We start from the raw sequence: 20,066 nt of genomic DNA on the forward strand, positions 1-20,066 counted from the left end.
GTCCTTTAGGAACGGATTTCCACGACTAAGTACAAGCAACCTGTGCAAGCTAACTGTTTGCAGCCTGCACATCTCCAACTTGACACGCAACACTAAATTGATAATAGTTTGGGAATAATTCGCCCATCAACTTGCAGATCACGGGATGAGGAAAATATCACCGGTCATTGGGGAACACTCCTCTGAGTTTGGTATGAAGGCACATGGTCAGGGAAAAGCTGAGAGGGCCTTGCTCCACCTCTGTGGTATTGCCCTGGGAGGGAGTGTCTGTCATGGAAAGTGCTCCATTTCCCAGCATGAATATTCATCACCTTTATAAACACATAATTATTTAAAAGTCAAATGCTGCAGATGCTGGAAATCTGAAATACAAGCAGAAAGTGTGAGAAATACTCAGCAGGTCAGGCAACATCTGTGGAGAGAGAGGCAGAGTTAATTTTATGGATAGACATGACTTTTCCCCAAAGGAAAGACAGAAGTGTAATAGGCTTTGAGTCAGTGGAAGGTGGGGAAGTGGCAGGGAGAAAAACAGGAAGACGTGATAGGCTGGGGGGCAGGAGAGATTAAATGAAATATTCACATACAAACTTGAGGCGTAAGCGTAGGCCACTTGGTCCTTCATGTCAGCACTGCCATTTAATAATCTATAATAATAATTATTGTCACAAGTAGGCTTACATTAGCACTGCAATGAAGTTACTGTGAAAAGCCCCTGGTCGCCACATTCCGACACCTGTTCGGGTGCACAGAGGGAGAATTCAGAATGTCCAATTCACCTAACAGTGCGTCTTTCAGGACTTGTGCGAGGAATCTGGAGCACCCAGAGGAAACCCACGCAGAATCTGGGAGAACGTGCAGACTACACAGACAGTTACTCAAGCCGGGAATCAATCCTGGGACCCTGGCGCTGTGGAGAAACAGTGCTAACCACTGTGCTGCCGCGGCTGATCTGCTTGTAACTTCAACTCCACATTCCTGCCTACCCCTTACACTCCCTTGTTAATCAAGAACCTATCCAGCTCTGCCTTAAAAATATTCAAAGACTTCTTCCACCGCCTGTGAGGAAGAGAGTTCCAGAGAATTATGAGACTGCCAGAACAACAGCAGTTTTTAGCTGAGTTGCCTGTCATTCAGTCAACAAGGTGAGGCAGAGAGCAACATTTGCCTTGTGGAGGAGGCACCGTCCAAAATGATGTCAGATGCAGCAAGGCGAAGAATTAAAATGATAATTGACAGGAAGCTCCGAGTCATGCTAGCGGACTGAACAAGGTGTTCCACAAAACAGTCATCCAGCTTGTTTTTGATCTCCCCCATGTAGAAGAGGCCACATCTTGAGTGGTGAACGCAATAAACTAAATGGAAAGAAGTACAAGTAAATCACTGTTCCAGCTGGAAGCAGTGCTTGGGACCTTGAGCTGTGAGAAGGGAGGAAGTGAACGACTGCGTTTGCATGGAAAGGTGGTGTAGTGAAGGAGATGACTGAGGAATACATTAAGGTGTCTTGGGGGGAAATGGTCCCTTTGGAATACTGAAAGGGATGGGTAGGGGAGCTATGTTTGGTAGTAGCTTCACAATAGAGCTGGCAAAAATGGCAGAGGATGATCAGTTAAATAAGAAGGCTGGTGGCGTGGAAGGTGAGGACAAGGAGAACCCTCTTGTGATTCTGGGAGGGAGAGTATGGGATAAGAGTAGAAGCGCGTGAAATAGATTGAACAGGGTGGAGGAGAATTCTTAGTTGAAAAAGGAAGACATTTCAGACACACTCGTTTGGAAGATTGTGTCATCAGAACAGAGGTGACGGAGATGGGAGGAACTGGGAGAATGGGATAGAGTCCTCACTGGAAACAAAGTGTGAGGAAGATTACCCAAGGTAGCTGAGGGAGTCTTTAGGCTGAAAGTGAATATTAGCTGATAGCTTGTCCCTACAATTGGAGACAGAGATGTCTGGGTAGGGAAAATCCAGAGATGGACCAGGTGAAGGTGAGGGAAGAGTGGGAGCTGGAAATATGGTCAATGCAATGTCCCAGGAGGCGACACCGATCGTCAATGTACTGGAAAAAGAGAATTAGAGGTCACAGCCATGAATAGGACTGGATTAAGAAATGTTATACCTATCCCACAAAAAGATAGGCATTGTTGAGACCTATGTGGGTACCCATAGCAACCCTTTTAATTGGAGGAAGTGAATGGAGTTGAAACTAAGAACAAGTGCAGCCAGGTGCAGGAAGCTGGGAGAACATAGAACATTACAGCGCAGTACAGGCCCTTCGGCCCTCGATGTTGCGCCGACCTGTGAAACCACTCTAAAGCCCATCTACACTATTCCCTTATCATCCATATGTCTATCCAATGACCATTTGAATGCCCTTAGTGTTGGCGAGTCCACTACTGTTGCAGGCAGGGCATTCCACACCCTTACTACTCTCTGAGTAAAGAACCTACCTCTGACATCTGTCCTATATCTATCTCCCCTCAATTTAAAGCTATGTCCCCTCGTGCTAGACATCACCATCCGAGGAAAAAGGCTCTCACTGTCCACCCTATCCAATCCTCTGATCATCTTGCATGCCTCAATTAAGTCACCTTTTAACCTTCTTCTCTCTAACAAAAACAGCCTCAAGTCCCTCAGCCTTTCCTCATAAGATCTTCCCTCCATACCAGGCAACATTCTGGTAAATATCCTCTGCACCCTTTCCAATGCTTCCACATCCTTCCTATAATGCGGCGACCAGAATTGCACGCAATGCTCCAAATGCGGCCGCACCACAAGTTTTGTACAGCTGCAACATGACCTCATGGCTCTGAAACTCAATCCCTCTACCAATAAAAGCTAACACACCATACGCCTTCTTAACAACCCTCTCAACCTGGGTGGCAACTTTCAGGGATCTATGTACATGGACACCGAGTTCTCTCTGCTCATCCACACTGCCACGAATCTTACCATTAGCCCAGTACTCTGTCTTCCTGTTATTCCTTCCAAAATGAATCACCTCACACTTTTCTGCATTAAACTCCATTTGCCACCCCTCAGCCCAGTGCTGCAGCTTATCTATGTCCCTCCGTAACTTGTAAGATCCTTCCGCACTGTCCACAACTCCACCGACTTTAGTGTCATCTGCAAATTTACTCACCCATCCTTCTACGCCCTCCTCCAGGTCATTTATAAAAATGACAAACAGCAGTGGCCCCAAAACAGATCCTTGTGGTACACCACTAGTAACTGGACTCCAGTCTGAACATTTCCCATCAACCACCACCCTTTGTCTTCTTCCAGCTAGCCAATTTCTGATCCAAACTGCTAAATCACCCTGAATCTCATGCCTCTGTATTTTCTGCAGTAGCCTACCGTGGGGAACCTTATCAAACGCTTTACTGAAATCCATATACACCACATCAACTGCTTTACCCTCATCCACCTGTTTGGTCACCTTCTCAAAGAACTCAATAAGGTTTGTGAGGCACGACCTACCCTTCACAAAACCGTGTTGACTATCTCTAATCAAATTATTCCTTTCCAGATGATTATACATCCTATCTCTTATAAACCTTTCCAAGACTTTGCCCACAACAGAAGTAAGACTCACTGGTCTATAGTTACCGGGGTTGTCTCTACTTCCCTTCTTGAACAAGGGGACAACATTTGCTATCCTCCAGTCTTCTGGCACTATTCCTGTCGACAAAGATGACTTAAAGATCAAAGCTTTGATCAAAGATCAAAAATACTTTTCACTGTACCTCGTTACACGTGACAATAAACAAATCCGATCCAATCCAATCCAAAGCCAAAGGCTCAGCAATCTCCTCCCTAGCTTCCCAGAGAATCCGAGGATAAATCCCATCCGGCCCAGGGGACTTATCTATTTTCACACTTTCCAGAATTGATAACACCTCCTCCTTATGAACCCTTCTAGTCTAGTAGCCTGAATCTCAGTATTCTCCTCGACAACATTGTCTTTTTCTTGTGTGAACACTGACGAAAAATATTCATTTATAGAAAGCTTTAGGGTTATCCTTGATCCTACCTGCCAAAGACTTCTCATGTCCCCTCCTGGCTCTTCTTAGCTCTCTCTTTAGGTCCTTCCTAGCTAACTTGTAACTCTTGAGCGCCCTAACTAAATCTTCATGTCTCATCTTTACATAAGCCTCCTTCTTCCTCTTGACAAATGTTTCGACTGCTTTAGTAAACCACGGTTCCCTTGCTCGACCACTTCCTCCGTGCCTGACAGGTACATACTTATCAAGGACACGAAGTAGCTGTTCCTTGAACAAGCTCCACATTTCCATTGTGCCCATCCCCTGCAGTTTTCCTCTCCATCCGATGCATCCTAAGTTTTGCCTCATCGCATCATAATTGCCTTTCCCCAGATATAACTCTTGCCCTGCGGCATATACCTATCCCTTTCCATCACTGAAGTAAACGTAATCGAATTGTGGTCACTATCACCAAAGTGCTCACCTACCTCCAAATCTAACACTTGTCCTGGTTTATTACCCAGTACCAAATCCAAAATGGCCTCACCCCTCGTTGGTGATGGATGGAGATGGTTTGGGCCTCTTTTCAAGGATTATTTACACCTTTTTAAGGCTACATCTTTTGGGGTTTCGAAATGAGAAGATAGGGTCAGCTCCAAATTCAGCTTCAGGCACAATTGGGAGCTTTGGAGCTGAATCTTAGCATGTTTGCTTCTTGGGCCCAATTTTTTAAACCTGAATTTCAGACGATTCGGGACGTGAAACCTGTCTGGATTCCCAGTTGCGCATGAGACAGCTTGAAGAAACTGACAATGTTTTAAAAAATATAGGAAAGAAAGATCACCTGGTCCATCAAGTCAGCCGTATTGTCTCAAGGTGTTACCATGGTAATGGCTGCTCTGCCTTCAACAATCAGTCCTTCAACAAAACGGCATTATCGTTTAGTGAACAGATTGCACTCGTTACTGCAAACTGTTAAAAGTTCTGTATTCAGTTAGATGGGACTGACTGATAACACGTTGCCTCACTCTGTGAGGCCTTTCCCTGTCAATTATATCAATTCAATCCAGATTAATTTGATTAAAGTAGCCTCCTTCAGTTTGCCTTCCCTGTGTGAAACAAACTTGGGTGATCAGATTCCTTTTTAGGTGTGCAAGAATTCCTGTAACTAAGCCCCTTTGTCACAAAGGTTGCAGCTACACCACAGCCCCCCCCCCCCCCCCCCACCCACACACACGTCCTAGGAGATAGGTTGGGACCTGACCCTGAACTAATACCACACATTCCTATCGTTACTGACAATAAGTATCTTGGTTATTTTATTACATTAAAGAATTAATAGAAATACAATTCGGTGTTGGTTGCAGTATGAAATGGCATTTTTACTGAGAAAGCCATCGGGATGGTTGCTGTGAGCAGTGAAAAAATTAACGTGGCTATAAAGAAGTGCTCTAGTACCGTTGTACTGTGGCATATTTATTTAGTTCATGAAAGTTTACCCTGCATGTAGCCAGCACCATGCCTAATGTGAGAATGCACAATGGAACAAAGTTCCTGGGCAGCTTGTTTATAGCAGAAGTGGAAAATATAAAATTTCTCAGCCTGATGGACCTCACGACAATAAAATCCGTTGGCTTGATTCATTCTCTCTTCCCAGATATTAAAGATTCTTTGATGCAGGCTCTTGCCAGCTATGTCTGCTACCCTAACTCCCTACGAGCTGTGGAGCGTATCCCAGAGGAACAGTAAGTCCAAACAACATATACCTTAACCTCGGCCTTTGATAAACTTACTTCAACAGATATAAGATACAATATATATACCCGTTTCTGCATTCATCACACCTGAATTTCTTTATTAAGCCACCATTAGATTTTTTTTTGTTGAGTTTTTATTCTTAATTCTTATCAAAACTATTCATAATTTTTTAAGATCTCTATTAGTTTACCCCTCAGTTTTTTTGTTAAATATCGCCACCATGCTAAAATATCATCTCGTTGCTTGTTCCATGTAGTATAGCTCCTCCTGAGGTATTTATTGCTGACAGTTGAAAGCATAGAACCAGCAACAGTGTCATTTTATCAACATTTCCGAGACTAACTGCTCAGCCTTTCATCCTCTTGCATACATTATCACTGCACTCAACACTTCTACTGACACAACTGACAAGCTGCAAGTAAGTATTGATCCCTTGGAGTAATGGAATCTTGTGCCTGTGCTTTTACAGACGTGTGGCCATGATGAAGAATCTCTTGGCTCCATATGAACAGCGACCATGGGCCCAGACCAACTGGATCCTTGTGCGACTCTGGAGGGTATGTTTACCTCTTACATTTAAAAACAGTGCTTAAAGCACTTAACAATTTTCCTTCTTCCATTGCTGTTCATTTCAGATAGGGTGACACATTTGCAAATGTCTTTTTAAATGGAAGCATTACAGGAGAGAGTTTCCGTTATAAATATTTCACAGCCCCTGCATGCCTATCTAGTTTTAAAAAAAACCTGAAATCATTTGGAGCTCAAAGTGACAAACTCAGTAGCTAAATTTGCAGATGTTACAAAGCAAAAGAAGGGAGTGGAACTAAAGATGAACAGGAAAAAGTGAAAATAGTTTTCAATATTCTTGGACATTGGATAGCCAAATAGCAGATTAATTCATTGTACACCAATACGTGCTTTACCTGGGTCAGAAATTCCTGAATAATTACACAAATGGAAAGAAAGCAATGTACTTGGAAAGAGAGAGATATAGGTTCCTAATTAGCAATAAATGGAAGCAATGAAAATCATTGGATGAATCTTCCGAGGAGTGATAATTACTGTGATTGCCACTCTGCTCCCTTTTACTTACCTTGCACCGGAACTCCACATTTTTCATCCGAGTTCCGAACTGAGTCTCCTGAGAAATCATAGAATTATCAATGAATTATCAAAGAATTTACAGTACAGAAGGAGGCCATTCGGCCTATCGAGTCTGCACTGGCCCTTACAAAGAGCACCCTACTCAAGCCCACATATCTACTCTATCCCCGTAACCCTGTAACCCCCACTTAACATTTTTGGACACTAAGGGCAATTTAGCATGGCCAATCCACCTAACCCACACATCTTTGGACTGTGGGAGGAAACCGGAGTACCTGGAGGAAACCCACGCAGACACGGGGAGAACGTGCAGACTCCGCACAAACAGTGACCCAGCCGGGAATCGAACCTGGAACCCTGGAGCTGTGAAGCAACTGTGCTAACCACTATGCTACCATGCTGCCCTAAATACAGAGCACAACTGCTCCTGGAGTCCTTCCCTCGCGGTACAGGAGTGTTTGGGAAGCCATGCCCCCTTTTTGTGGCACTCCCTGCCACATACTGGCAAAATACCAAAGGTAATTTGAGAAGCTGCAGAGAGAAGGTAAGGGGGATTGGGTGCCAAGTAGATGTGTGAGGGCAGGGTGGTAGGTAGGTGGGTGAGGAGGTTCGGTGGTAGGTAGATGGGTAAGGAGATTCGGTGGTAGGTAGATGAGTAAGGGGGTTCGGCGGTAGGTAGGTGGGTGAGGGGGTTGAGTGGTAGGTAGGTGGGTGGGGGGCTAGGGTGGTAGATAGGTGAGGGGTTAGAGTGGTAAGTACGTGGGTGAGGAGGTACGGTGGTAGATGGGTAAGGGTGTTGGGTGGTAGGTAGATGGGTGGTGAGGGGTTTGGGTGGTAGGTAGATGGGTGAGGGGTTTGGGTGGTAGGTAGGTGGGTGAAGGAGGTAGGATAGTAGTTAGGCGGGTGAGGGGGTAGGATGGTAAGTAGGTGGGTGAGGGGGTAGGATGGCAGGTAGGTGGGTGAGGGGGGTAGGATGGTAGGTAGGTGGGTGAGGGGGTAGGATGGTAGGTAGATGGATGACGGTAGGTTGTTAGGTAGGAGGGTGAGGGGGTAGGATGGAAAGTAGATGGGTGAAGGTGTAGGATGGGAGATAGGTGGGTGAGGGATAGGGTGGCAGCTGAGAGGTAATGTGATGAGTAAGAGGATAGGGTGGCAGTGCGTGGGTAGGGTAAAGGGTGAAGCGGTAGAGTGGTAGGTAGGTGGATGGGTGAAGGGGTAGGGTGGAAGATAGGTTGGTGAGGGGGAGCGTGATAGGTGCTTGAGTGGGCAGGAAGTCAGGTAAGAGTAGGGTGACGGTGAGGGGGTAGGATGGAGATAGGTGGGTGAGGGGGCATGGTGGTAGCTAGGTAGATGAGGGGGAAGGGTGATAGGTGGGTGTGGGGGTAGGTGGGTGAGAGGGTCGGTGTGAGGGGGTAGGGTGGAAGGTTAGGGGGTAGGTTGGTTGGTACGTGTGTGAGGTGTTGGGTGTAAGATAGGTGACTGGGAGGTAAAGTTGAACATATGTGAGTGTGGGGGCAGGGTGGAAGGTGAGTGAGGGGCAGGGTGGTAGGCAGGTAGGTGAGGGGGTAGAGTGGGAGGTAGGTGAGTGAGGGGCAGGGTGGCAGTTGAGTAGGGTAACGGGTGAAGTGTAAGGTGACTGGGTAGGATGGTAGGTGGGTGAAGGGGTAGGGTGGCAGTGAGGGGGTAGGGTGATGGGTAGGTGGGTGAGGGGGAGTGTGGTAGGTATGTGGGTGAGGGGGAAGGTGGTAGGTAGGTGGGTGAGGGGAGGGTGCTAGGTAGGTGGGTAAGGTGTAGGGTGATAGGTAGATGGTGAGGGGGTAGGATGGCAGGTGAGGGGTTAGGGTGATGGATGAGGGGGTAGGGTAGCAGGTGAGAGGGTATGGGGTCGGGTTGTTGGGGAGGTAGGGTGACGCGGTAGGATGGTCGGTAGATGGGTGAGGGAGTAGGGGGGCAGGTGAGGGGGTAGGGTGGTTGGTAGGTGGGTGAGGGGGTAGGGTAGCAGGGTGAGGGGGTATGGTGGTCAAGTTGTTGGGGGGGGGGGTCCAATGGGGATTTGGTTGGGACTGTGTAAAGCTAATTTTATGTTGGAGTGAATTAAGAGGCCCATTTTGAGTGCCTGAATATTGAGAGAATCCTTGGTGCGATGGCAGCTCGAATATTGTGTACCATTTTGTTCACCACAGTACAGAAAGTATATTTTTGTTAATTGTATATCAGTTGGGCGTTGATTTGCGTAAGGATATTAAATGGAAAATATTGAGTGAAAAAATGTGTATAGGAACAGACTGAAGGTGTACAACATACAGTATGTGGCTCTGTAATTAAAAACTCAGAAATAGAGTTCATTGTCCTATCTTTCACCACCTGGCTATCTGAGTTATAACAATTGCAGCTACGGAAAAATACAGGTGAGAACAACCAGAACGACGAGGGAATGGAGTGATCTGAATAGGGAGTAATTATGTAAATAGATCTTGCTCTTACTGGAAAAGAGACGGTATAGAGGTGATACGATTGTTATTTTTAGGATTCTAAATGACCTAGATATGTCGACGATAATGTTGTTTCACCTTGACCTGAATATAAAAGCAAAGGACGCAGCCTCCATTCGAAACATTAGAAATATATGCTGAGCAGAAGGAGGCCGTTAAGCCTAACGTGTTCATATTGATAGAAAAAGGACTACGCAGTCTAATCCCCCTTCCAATTCTTGGTGTATAACTCTGTAGATTATACCAATCCAACTATTTTCTAAAACATGGTAAGGGTTTCTGTCTTTACTAGCCTTTTAGACCATGAGTTCCAGACCCCCATCATCTTCGGGTGATGAAGCTACATTTTGAAATGACATCTCAGCTCTCCTCTAATTATTTCTCTGAATTACTATTTTTAAAAAAAATGTATTTTATTACAAATATGTATCAAAGCAGGTTGCAGCCAATAAACACCCGGGGAAACATACTTCCCAACAATCAACTATGCAGTCTGTACAGATTTTTCCCCTTTTTCACTCACTGCAAATGGAAGTGCATCCACCCTATCTATTCTGACCAGACCCCTCAATTTTATACATCTCAATTAAACCTACCCTTTAAGATCCTCCATTCCAAAGAAAACAAACCCAGCTGATCCAATCTTTACTCATGGATACAATTCTTCAGTCCTGGCACCGTCCTCCACTATCTCTTTTCACTCTCTCGTATGATCAGACCCGTCCTGTAACACGGTGACCACAACTATATGCAGCACTAGCTACAGTCTAACTAGTGTTTGTGTTGTGCAGTTCCAGCATTACCATCCTGCTCTGATACCCCAGCCCTTGGCTCACAAAGGAAGTTATCCCGTTTACTCTTGTCAGACGTGGTACCTAAATTCTAAACCATTCTTTAGAAATGTTATTTCAGTGAGTGAGTGGTAAATCTATTGAACTGGTTCTCGAGACATTAATATTTTTAAAAATATAAATTTAGAGTACCCACTTAATTTTCCCTTAATTGGAAAAAAAATTAGTATGGCCAATCCACCTACCCTGCACATCTTTGGGTTGTGGGGGTGAAACCCACGCAGACATGGGGAGAATGTGCAAACTCCACACGGACAGTGACAGAGGGCCGGGATCGAACCCAGGTCCTCAGCACCGTAGGCAACAGTGCTAACCACCGTGCCACCCTTCGGGGCATGAATATTGACTCATTCAAATGCATATTCAAAGTAACATTTTAATATCTTAATAATTTGAGACGTGATATGGTAGGTATAGAATGCTGGGGAAGAAGAGTTGACATTTGGACCAATGGTTTCCAAAGCTTCCCAACATTGACATTTTGTTGTCTTGTGTCTGGCCATATTGTCGACTAATTTAATAGATATTTATTGCAGTGATTAATCAGCTTCATAATGTATCCTGACATTACCTGGATGATAGAGGTAGAATGAGGTGGGTTATTGCCTTCCTTTTGTTTGACGATTCCTAATTTCCAAACCATCTTGAAATTATTCAAATTTTCATTCTGTGATCGTGCACCATACTGTGCCGAGACTAAATGTTTTCCTGGCTCAATTATCATCTAGCAATGGCCCAAGTGCTGATTATTGGGGGTTCCTAGTGGGACCTTACAGTGACTGGTCTCATTGCTGCTAATAGTGGGCCAGATGTGGACAGATGTTGAAGACAAAGGATCTCTGTATCATAAGTAACATTCCACCTCACTTCAAATGAGAAGTTCTGTGCTTTTTTGTTTTGAGGGTCTGAAATTCAGCCTTATGAATTTAGCTTCAATGGACGCTGGCCTCATCCGTTTCTGTGATTTTTCATAATCAGAACCCAATTAGGTCGAGCATATTTAACCAGGCTATCAAAGTGATAACTAAATAAAGAATAAATTCACATTTACGAAGCGCATTCCACAGCCACAGGAAGTCTTAGTTTGCTTCACAGCCAGTGAACTACTTTTGAGATACAATCACTGTTGCGATGTGGGCAACATGGCATTGACGTATTACGATCCTGGACCAGACCCCAACAGATACTGGACAGAAAGCCCAATAATTTAATTTGTAAGACTGAGGAAAGGATACTTCCAACCAGGAGTGATTCAACGCACAAATATGAATATGGTATATTAAAACAAGCTTTACTACCAACACAGGATTAAAATAACTTTAACATCATATGAGAAAATAGATTACAATTACCAGTTAAACAATGCTTAACTATAACACTAACAATGGAACACTAAATCCGAACTGTTATCTTTTATCTTCACTCAAGCAAAGCACATCTCTGGTCAAAATCCACTTTTAAATACAGTTGGCAAACCCAGGAATACTTGCTGTAAAGAGATGTTGTGGATAAACTGCTTTGAGAGAGAGACCCTTCGGGATTCAGCTTGCAGATTTTTGCCTGTGTCAAACTTCTGTTTAACCTGCCAGCCTTTTCAGAAACTTCTGTTCTGTTTTAACTAAACTGCTTTGAGACAAGCTGCTGGTTTGTCCACAGTCAAATCTTTAACTGGCTGTTTCTCCAGAAACTGCTAGCCTGTTCACAGACTGATCTAAACTGAACTGAATGTTGAAACTCAACACTTGACTGCTTCATCTCCTGGCCCCTCCCATTAACTATATCATCTTAATAAGCTAAACACAATGGGCAGGATTCTCCACCCCCCGCCGGGGATTCCGCAACTTCCGGCCGGTCCGACGCCAGAGTGGTTCGCATCGTTTTTTACGCCGGTGTCGGGCCATCGCGGGTATTCGGGAGAATCCCGACCAATGTCTCTAATTATATGCCTCCCAGGGAATCTTATTCATATAAACAAAATTCCATTAGTCCAACTTTTACAATGCTCCATTTTATCCATTGTAGCCAAAGTGTCGGTGATGGGCTTTGCTTGAGTGAAGATAAAAGATAACAGTTCGGATTTAGTGTTCCATTGTTAGTGTTATAGTTAAGCATTGTTTAACTGGTAATTATAATCTATCTGTCTTTTAAACCAGGACTTTAAAAAAAATGTTACTGCAGCAGTCCGATACATAGTAACCCTGACTTTTAACCCTTTCTGCAACAGATACATATAATACAATATATCTGAAATTTCTACATTCATCACAGACGTTTGCACCCTGCAATATGCTGCAAACAGTAAAGAGTTAAATGACCAAATCATCTTTTTCTCAGGTTGCCGCTTGAGAAATAAATGTTGGGCAGGGCATATAGTATCTTCAGCTTCAGGATGACCTAATGTGCTTTTTGCTGAGTAAATTACTTTTGGCATAATTATGTGGGCAAACAGGCCTTTCTGTTTGTTCAATGGTGAACCTGTTTTATTGATGTTCTTTGAGGGACAAATGTTGGTCAACACACCTGAGCAATCCCTCTTCTTTGGATGGTGACATGGGATCTTTTACATCCACCTGAACAGACAGCTACTGAGCTGGTTTTCTGGAGGCTAGGACTAATAACTCGATTAACAACAGAAAATGCTGGTCTCACAGCATCTGTGGAGAGAGAAACGGAGTTAACATTTCGAGTCTGTATGACTCGAGTGAAAACACACAGGGTTCACTGAACTGCCATCCTTACCCGGTCTAATCTTTGTATAACTCTAGTCCCATGCTGATGTGGTTGACTTTTAACTGCTCTCTGACTAGGCCTAACAAGCTCCTCAGTTGTAACAAACTGCCTGAAGGTCTGTCAACACCTTCTCAGGACAATGAGGAATGGGCAATAAATGCTCATATCCCAAGAATGAATTTTAATAAAAATGGAGGCGTGGGTTAATATCTCCTCCAAATGACAGCTATAACAGCGCAGCACTCTTCAACAATGTGCTGGTGTGATGGCCTAAATTTTGCATTTTAAGTCCTGGAGTGGCACGTGAACCTATAGTGTTCTGACTTGGACCCCTGTTACCAGTCAAGTCAACCTGACATTTGAGCATGTGCACGCATGTTGGTTAATGTGTTGGCAGATGTGAATTAAAACTTCACCAATGACCATATGAAAATTATATTTTTTTAAATGGTGGCATGGGAGCGCAGTGGTTAGCACTGTTGCTTCACAGCGCCAGGACCCAGGTTCAATTTCCAGCTTGGGTCACTGTCTGTGCGGGTCTGCACGTTCTCCCTGTGTCTGCGTGGGTTTCCTCTGGGTGCTCCGGTTTCCTCCCACAAGTCCCGAAAGACGTGCTGTTAGGTGAATTGGACATTCTGAACTCTCCCTCGGCATACCTGAATAGGTGCCGGAATGTGGTGACTGGGGGATCTTCACAGTAACTTCATGCAGTGCTGATGTAAGCCTAGTTGTGACACTAATAAAGATTATATTTCCTTATATATTTATATATATTTCTGGGCCTGACCAACAGCTCTTCAGAGAGTAACGTGGCAGCCACCCTTCAGATATAAAATAATTAATAATCACCAGCATGTTAACAAAGGAACAGTATTTATTTGAAAGCTGAGTGTCCACTCGAGATGGGAATCTTCTGCAGGCTGTTGATCATCAAAACGGATGAATCAGTCATTCATTTACTATTGATTTTGATACTTTGCTGTTTACAACAATGCTGCTACCTTTGAATGCAAAGCATGTGAGAGTCATTTGTTGAATGGAAATGCTGCTGTTGTGTAAAAGAACCATATGGAGCAGTCTTTTAGTTTATTTGACTGTGCAAGAAACACTTTCTGGAAAACATACTCTTCGGCTTGTGGATTGACCTAAGTCGTTGGTTTTTAAATACATTCAGTGTTACTTGTTTTTTTTAAACCTGTTTCTATGTATGTTTAATTTACTGTAAATCCATTTTGGAGTTTTAGTCTGAATGATATGATCTGACAGTGTGTTTTTCCACTTTCTGCAGAAGACATGTGTGCTTGGCTGTCAAACTCTGCAACTTCTGCACAATCTTTCTGTATCCCCATACCCAGTTATCACAAAAGCCTCTTGCTTTTTCCTTCAATGTATTGCGGACAAATGCTACCTTTCCCTCTCTGCAAATCCCTGGCACATTGGTCTAAAGGTTCAGCAGAATGCTGTTGCTGGGCTCTTTGCCCACCATAAACTATAATTTATTTATCTGCACTCACATCTCCCCTGTTTTTTTGCCAAGCTCTACTGCCTTCATTATCTGAGGACATTGACTTTGATCCTTGTATACAAATCTCTACTTGATCTCTTATTTCTCCCAAAAGCACTTTGGCTCAGCAACGTCTTCAAGACCATCAATTTCACCAGAGCTGGATTAGCCCCACCCCCAAAGACATTCTACACTAGGAGACTGCTCTTTCAGTCACTTCACCTCTGCTTTATCACACACTCTCCCTAAAGATCACCTTTCTCCAAGGATTCAAAACATTTCTAAGAACCCTTCTGTTCAGTCGAGCTTCCATTTTCTCCCCCTCCTTCCGATTTTTCTTACGCCTCTTCTCCTGCTGGGCATTCACTTTTCCTCCCGCTTGTTAGACCCCTGTAGGATAGTCACTAGGCAACAACACATCCAAGGATCCTTGCAGCTCCATCTGATCAATTTGTTTTGACTTTCAATTAATTCTAGTGAGCAGGAGTACGATTATCCATTTCAACTATGTTATGATGGCGGCCAAGTCCAGTGACTTCTTTTAAAAAGAAGAGATGAAAAATCCCAGTTACTTACTGGAGAAATTAAGACGCAATTCCATGGTTTAAAACAAAATAAATTTTACTATACAAGAGTCAAGCAAAGCAATTCCAAAATACTTTCTTTGGTAACCTCTTACACTCAAACCCAGCAAGGTAGCACAGTGGTTATCACTGTTGCTTCACAGCACCAGGGTCCCAGGTTTGATTCCCGTCTTGATTCACTGCCTGTGTGGAGTCTGCATGTTCTCCCCCTATCTGCATGGGTTTCCTCCGGGTGCTCCGTTTTCCTCCCACAAGTCCCGAAAGACGTGCTGTTAGATAATTTGGACATTTTGAATTTTCCCTCCGTGTACCCAAACAGGCGCCGGAATATGGCGACTAGGGGATTTTCACAGTAACTTCATTGAGGTGTTAATGTAAGCCTACTTGTGACACTAATAAAGATTACTATTATTAGATTATTATTAAATCAACATAAGTTAAAACATAAATTAACATGCAAATTGATTACAAACTAAGCACATTGAATGGCAAATGCAACAAAGACAGATTTCAGGAATTTTCTTTTGTTTAGAAAATATATTTTATTCAAGATTTTTGGCCAAACATAACAGTACGTAGTGTTTCTTTTACACAACAATAAAGCAATATAAATAACAGTGGCCAGTTTTAAACAAGTAAATAAATAATATATAAACAAAAACAAAGCTGAATGGCAACTGCCTTGTCCAAAATAAATACTCTCCAAAAATACAATCCAACAATCCAATAACCTATAACAACTACCTATACATATTATACATATACAATAACATCTCTGAGAGTCCGTTCGATTCCTCCGCCCCCTTCCCCCCTCTCCCCCCGGGTTGCTGCTGTTGTCTACTTCTTTTCCATTCCCTCTATCTTTCTGTGAGGTAATCGACGAACGGTTGCCACCGCCTGGTGAACCCCTGAGCCGAACCCCTTAACACAAACTTAATCCGTTCTAACTTTATAAACCCTGCCATGTCATTTATCCAGGTCTCCACACCCGAGGGTTTGGCTTCCTTCCACATTAACAATATCCTGCGCCGGGCTACAAGGGACGCAAAGGCCAACACGTCAGCCTCTCTCGCCTCCTGCACTCCTGGCTCTTCTGCAACCCCAAATATAGCCAACCCCCAGCTTGGTTCGACCCGGACCCCCACCACCTTCGAAAGCACCTTTGCCACCCCCACCCAGAACCCCTGTAGTGCCGGGCATGACCAGAACATGTGGGTGTGATTCGCTGGGCCTCTCGAGCATCTCGCACACCTATCCTCTACCCCCAAAAATTTGCTAAGCCGTGCTCCAGTCATATGCGCCCTGTGTAACACCTTAAATTGTATCAGGCTTAGCCTGGCACACGAGGACGATGAGTTTACCCTACGTAGGGCATCAGCCCAAAGCCCCTCCACAATCTCCTCCCCCAGTTCTTCCCATTTCCCTTTCAGCTCATCTACGATGATTTCCCCCTCGTCCCTCATTTCCCTGTATATGTCTGACACCTTACCATCCCCCACCCATGTCTCTGAGATCACTCTATCCTGCGTCGGGAGCTGCGGGAATTCCCTCACCTGTTGCCTCGCAAAAGCCCTCAATTGCATGTACCGAAATGCATTCCCTTGGGGCAACCCTATTTTTCCGTCAGCGCTCCCAGACTCGCAAACGTCCCACCTACAAACAGATCTCTCAGTTGTACTACCCCAGCTCTTTGCCATGCTCCAAATCCCCCATCCATTCTCCCCGGAACGAACCTATGATTGTTTCTTATCGGGGACCGCACCGAGGCTCCCGTCCTTCCCCAATGCCGTCTCCACTGCCCCCAAATTTTCAATGTAGCCACCACCACCGGGCTTGTGGTGTATTTCTTTGGTGAGAACGGCAACGGTGCCGTCACCATTGCTTGTAGGCTAGTCCCCCTGCAGGACGCCCTCTCCAATTTCTTCCACGCCGCTCCCTCCCCTTCTCCCATCCACTTACACACCATTGAAACATTGGCGGCCGACTTCCGGGTGCGGCTATGCAGAGCTAGGTCGCATATTCGGCAGCTCCTGCTTGGAACGGACTTTTGGGCTCTTTTACAGGGCCCCCACGGCATTTGTTTGACATTTCCCGGTGTGGGAAGAAGGCGGCAATATTCCCCCGACAGTGTCCCCCAGGAAGGGTATGTCTCTTGGTTGCCAGACACACGCAGAAACAGTGAAAGATTTGGCTGCAACTACAGGATAAACAGGGCCTCTTCCAGCATGCAGGCGGGGGAAGGGCAAGCTTAAAGCTGCAAGCTGACCTGAGGGCCTGTATCAAAGGTGAATTCTAGCAGCAGAGGGAACAACTGTGAAAAGACCTCATCAAGGCCACTGAAGGGACTTCCGGTTGCGGTGATGCCTAGCTAGCCGCACGCTTCGGCGGCTCCAGCTCCGACGGACCTTCGGGCTCTTTTAAGAGCCTCAACGGGGAATTTTTCGACGACGCAACCCGGTGTGGGGCGTGTGAGAAGGGAGTCCCCCCCAAACGAAGGAGGAAAAAACCGGCGGCGGCGGCTGCAGCGCGAGGAATCGTCGACCAAAGGGTCAGAAAGAGAGAAGTACAAGATGGCGGCGGAGAAAGCGCAGGCGACATGGGGGCCTGAGCATGAAATTGTGAGACGGTGCGTGGAGCTGCTGAAGAGGGAGGTGCTGACCCCGTTGCTACAGGCAATTGAGGGGCTCAAGGAGACATTAAAGACCCAGGAGACAGAGCTCCGTGTGGTGGAGCAGAAGGTGACAGATATTGAGGACGAGATCCTGGGCCTGGCGGTTAAGACACAGACGCACGAGGCACTTCATAAAAAGTGTACTGAAAGGATCGAAGCCCTAGAAAATGGAGCGCGAAGGAAGAACCTTCGGATACTGGGTCTCCCTGAGGGTGTGGAAGGAGTGGACTGTGGAGCGTACGCAAGTACGATGCTGAGCTCACTGATGGGTGCTGAGGCCCCTACGGGCCCCTTGGAGGTGGAGTGGGCAAATCGGATTCCGGCGAGAAGACCAAAAGCGGGAGAACCACCCAGGGCGATAATCGTGCGATTTTACCGCCTTAAGGATAGAGAAGAGGTCCTGAGATGGGCTAAAAAGGTGCGGAGTAGCAGATGGGAGAATGCAGTGGTACGGGTATACCAGGATTGGAGTGCGGAGGTGGCGAGAAGGAGGGCGAGCTTCAACCGAGCCAAAGAGGTGTTGCATAAAAGGAAGGTGAAGTTCGGGATGCTGCAGCCGGCAAGACTATGGGTCACGTATCAGGAGAGACACCATTATTTCGAGACGGCGGAGGAAGCATGGACCTTCATCAAAGAAGAGAAATTGGATCGGAACTGAGGGACTGATGCTGCAGGAAATGTTATTGTTAATGTTACGGTGGAAGTTAATTGAGAAGTAAACAGGGAAGGGGGGAGACATTGGGGAAATGTGGGCGCCGGTGAGGGGGGAAAGACGGGACATAGTTGGAGAATGGGGAAGGGGAGGGGGAGGGGAAAGGGAGCTGCGCCATAAGAGGCGGGTCAGGTAAAGGGATGTTCCCGCACCAGAAAGAATAAGGCGGGAAGACAGGCGCAAGGCGGATGGGAGTTCCCCACATGGGGGGGGTCGAGGAGTGAGCAGGAGTAGCCGGGGTCAGTTGAAGTCAGCTGACTTACGGAAGTAATATGGGGGGAGCAATCAAGCTAGAAAGAGATCTAGCGGGGAGGGGAGGAGGGAGGGAGAAGGGGGGGGGGGGACAACTGGGTTGCTGCTGCGGAAATCCAAAAGGAAATGGCTAAAGAGTGGGTGGGCGGGGATGGTGTGCGACGCTGGGGGAGCGAGCGGGAGCGCGGAGGCGGGATATGGGACTGGCCTAGAGAAGGTAATGGCTAGTCGACACGGGAGGGGGGCAGGTAGCCCCCTAGTGAGGCTGATCACGTGGAACGTGAGAGGCCTGAACGGACCGATAAAAAGGGCCCGAGTGCTCGCGCATTTGAAAGGACTAAGGGCAGACGTGGTTATGCTCCAAGAGACGCACCTAAAGGTGGCGGACCAAGTTAGGCTAAGGAAAGGATGGGTGGGACAGGTGTTCCACTCAGGACTGGACGCAAAGAATAGAGGGGTGGCCATTTTGGTGGGGAAACAGGTCGCATTTGAAGCAAAGAACATCGTAGCAGATAGCGGAGGTAGATATGTAATGGTGAGTGGCAGGCTGGAGGGAATGGAGGTCGTGTTGGTTAACGTGTATGCCCCTAACTGGGACGATGCGGGATTTATGAGACGGATGCTGGGGCGTATACCGGACCTGGAGGTAGGAAACTTGATTTTAGGAGGGGACTTTAATACGGTGCTGGACCCGGGGCTAGATAGATCCAGCTCAAGGACCGGAAGAAGGCCGGCAGCGGCCAAGGTACTTAAGGGGTTTATGGACCAAATGGGGGGAGTGGATCCATGGCGATTTCTTAGACCTAGGGCTAGGGAGTATTCCTTCTTCTCCCATGTCCATAAAGTGTACTCCCGGATAGATTTTTTTGTTTTGGGAAGGTCGTTGATCTCTAGGGTGGAAGAAGCTGAGTACTCAGCCATAGCGGTTTCGGATCATGCCCCACATTGGGTGGACCTGGAATTAGGAGAGGAAAGGGAGCAGAGAACACTCTGGCGATTAGATGTGGGACTGATGGCGGATGAGGGAGTGTGTGCAAGAGTGCGGGGGTGTATTGAGAGATACCTGGAGGTCAATGACGACGGCGAGGTCCCTGTGGGAGTGGTATGGGAAGCACTAAAAGCGGTGGTCAGAGGAGAGCTGATCTCCATTGGGGCCCACAAAAGGAAAACAGAGGCCAAGGAAAGGGAAAGATTACTGGGGGAGATTTTAAGGGTGGATAGGGAATTTGCAGAGACCCCGGAGGAGGAATTGTACAGGGAGAGGAGACGACTCCAGACGGAATTTGACCTTCTGACCACCAGAAAGGCGGAGGTACTGTGGAGGAAGGCACAGGGGAGGAGGTATGAATATGGGGAAAAGGCGAGTCGCCTGTTGGCTCATCAATTGCGAAAGAGGGCAGCAGCGAGGGAAATAGGAGGAATTAGAGACGAAA

General features: G+C 46.1%; 1 protein-coding gene across 2 annotated transcripts in view; it reads left to right on the forward strand.

Annotated features, from left to right (window-relative positions):
• Positions 1-20,066, forward strand: part of rnf123 (ring finger protein 123) — a 718,228-nt gene that overhangs the window by 311,526 nt on the left and 386,636 nt on the right. For both annotated transcript variants that reach the window (XM_072472026.1, XM_072472027.1), the window contains exons 28-29: positions 5,633-5,720; positions 6,203-6,290. In XM_072472026.1, coding sequence (XP_072328127.1) covers positions 5,633-5,720; positions 6,203-6,290 — 176 coding nt within the window. The remainder of the gene's footprint in view (positions 1-5,632; positions 5,721-6,202; positions 6,291-20,066) is intronic.

The sequence above is a fragment of the Scyliorhinus torazame genome, chromosome 13 (genome assembly GCF_047496885.1).
Source record: "Scyliorhinus torazame isolate Kashiwa2021f chromosome 13, sScyTor2.1, whole genome shotgun sequence".
In the NCBI taxonomy this organism is placed as follows: Eukaryota; Metazoa; Chordata; class Chondrichthyes; order Carcharhiniformes; family Scyliorhinidae; genus Scyliorhinus; species Scyliorhinus torazame.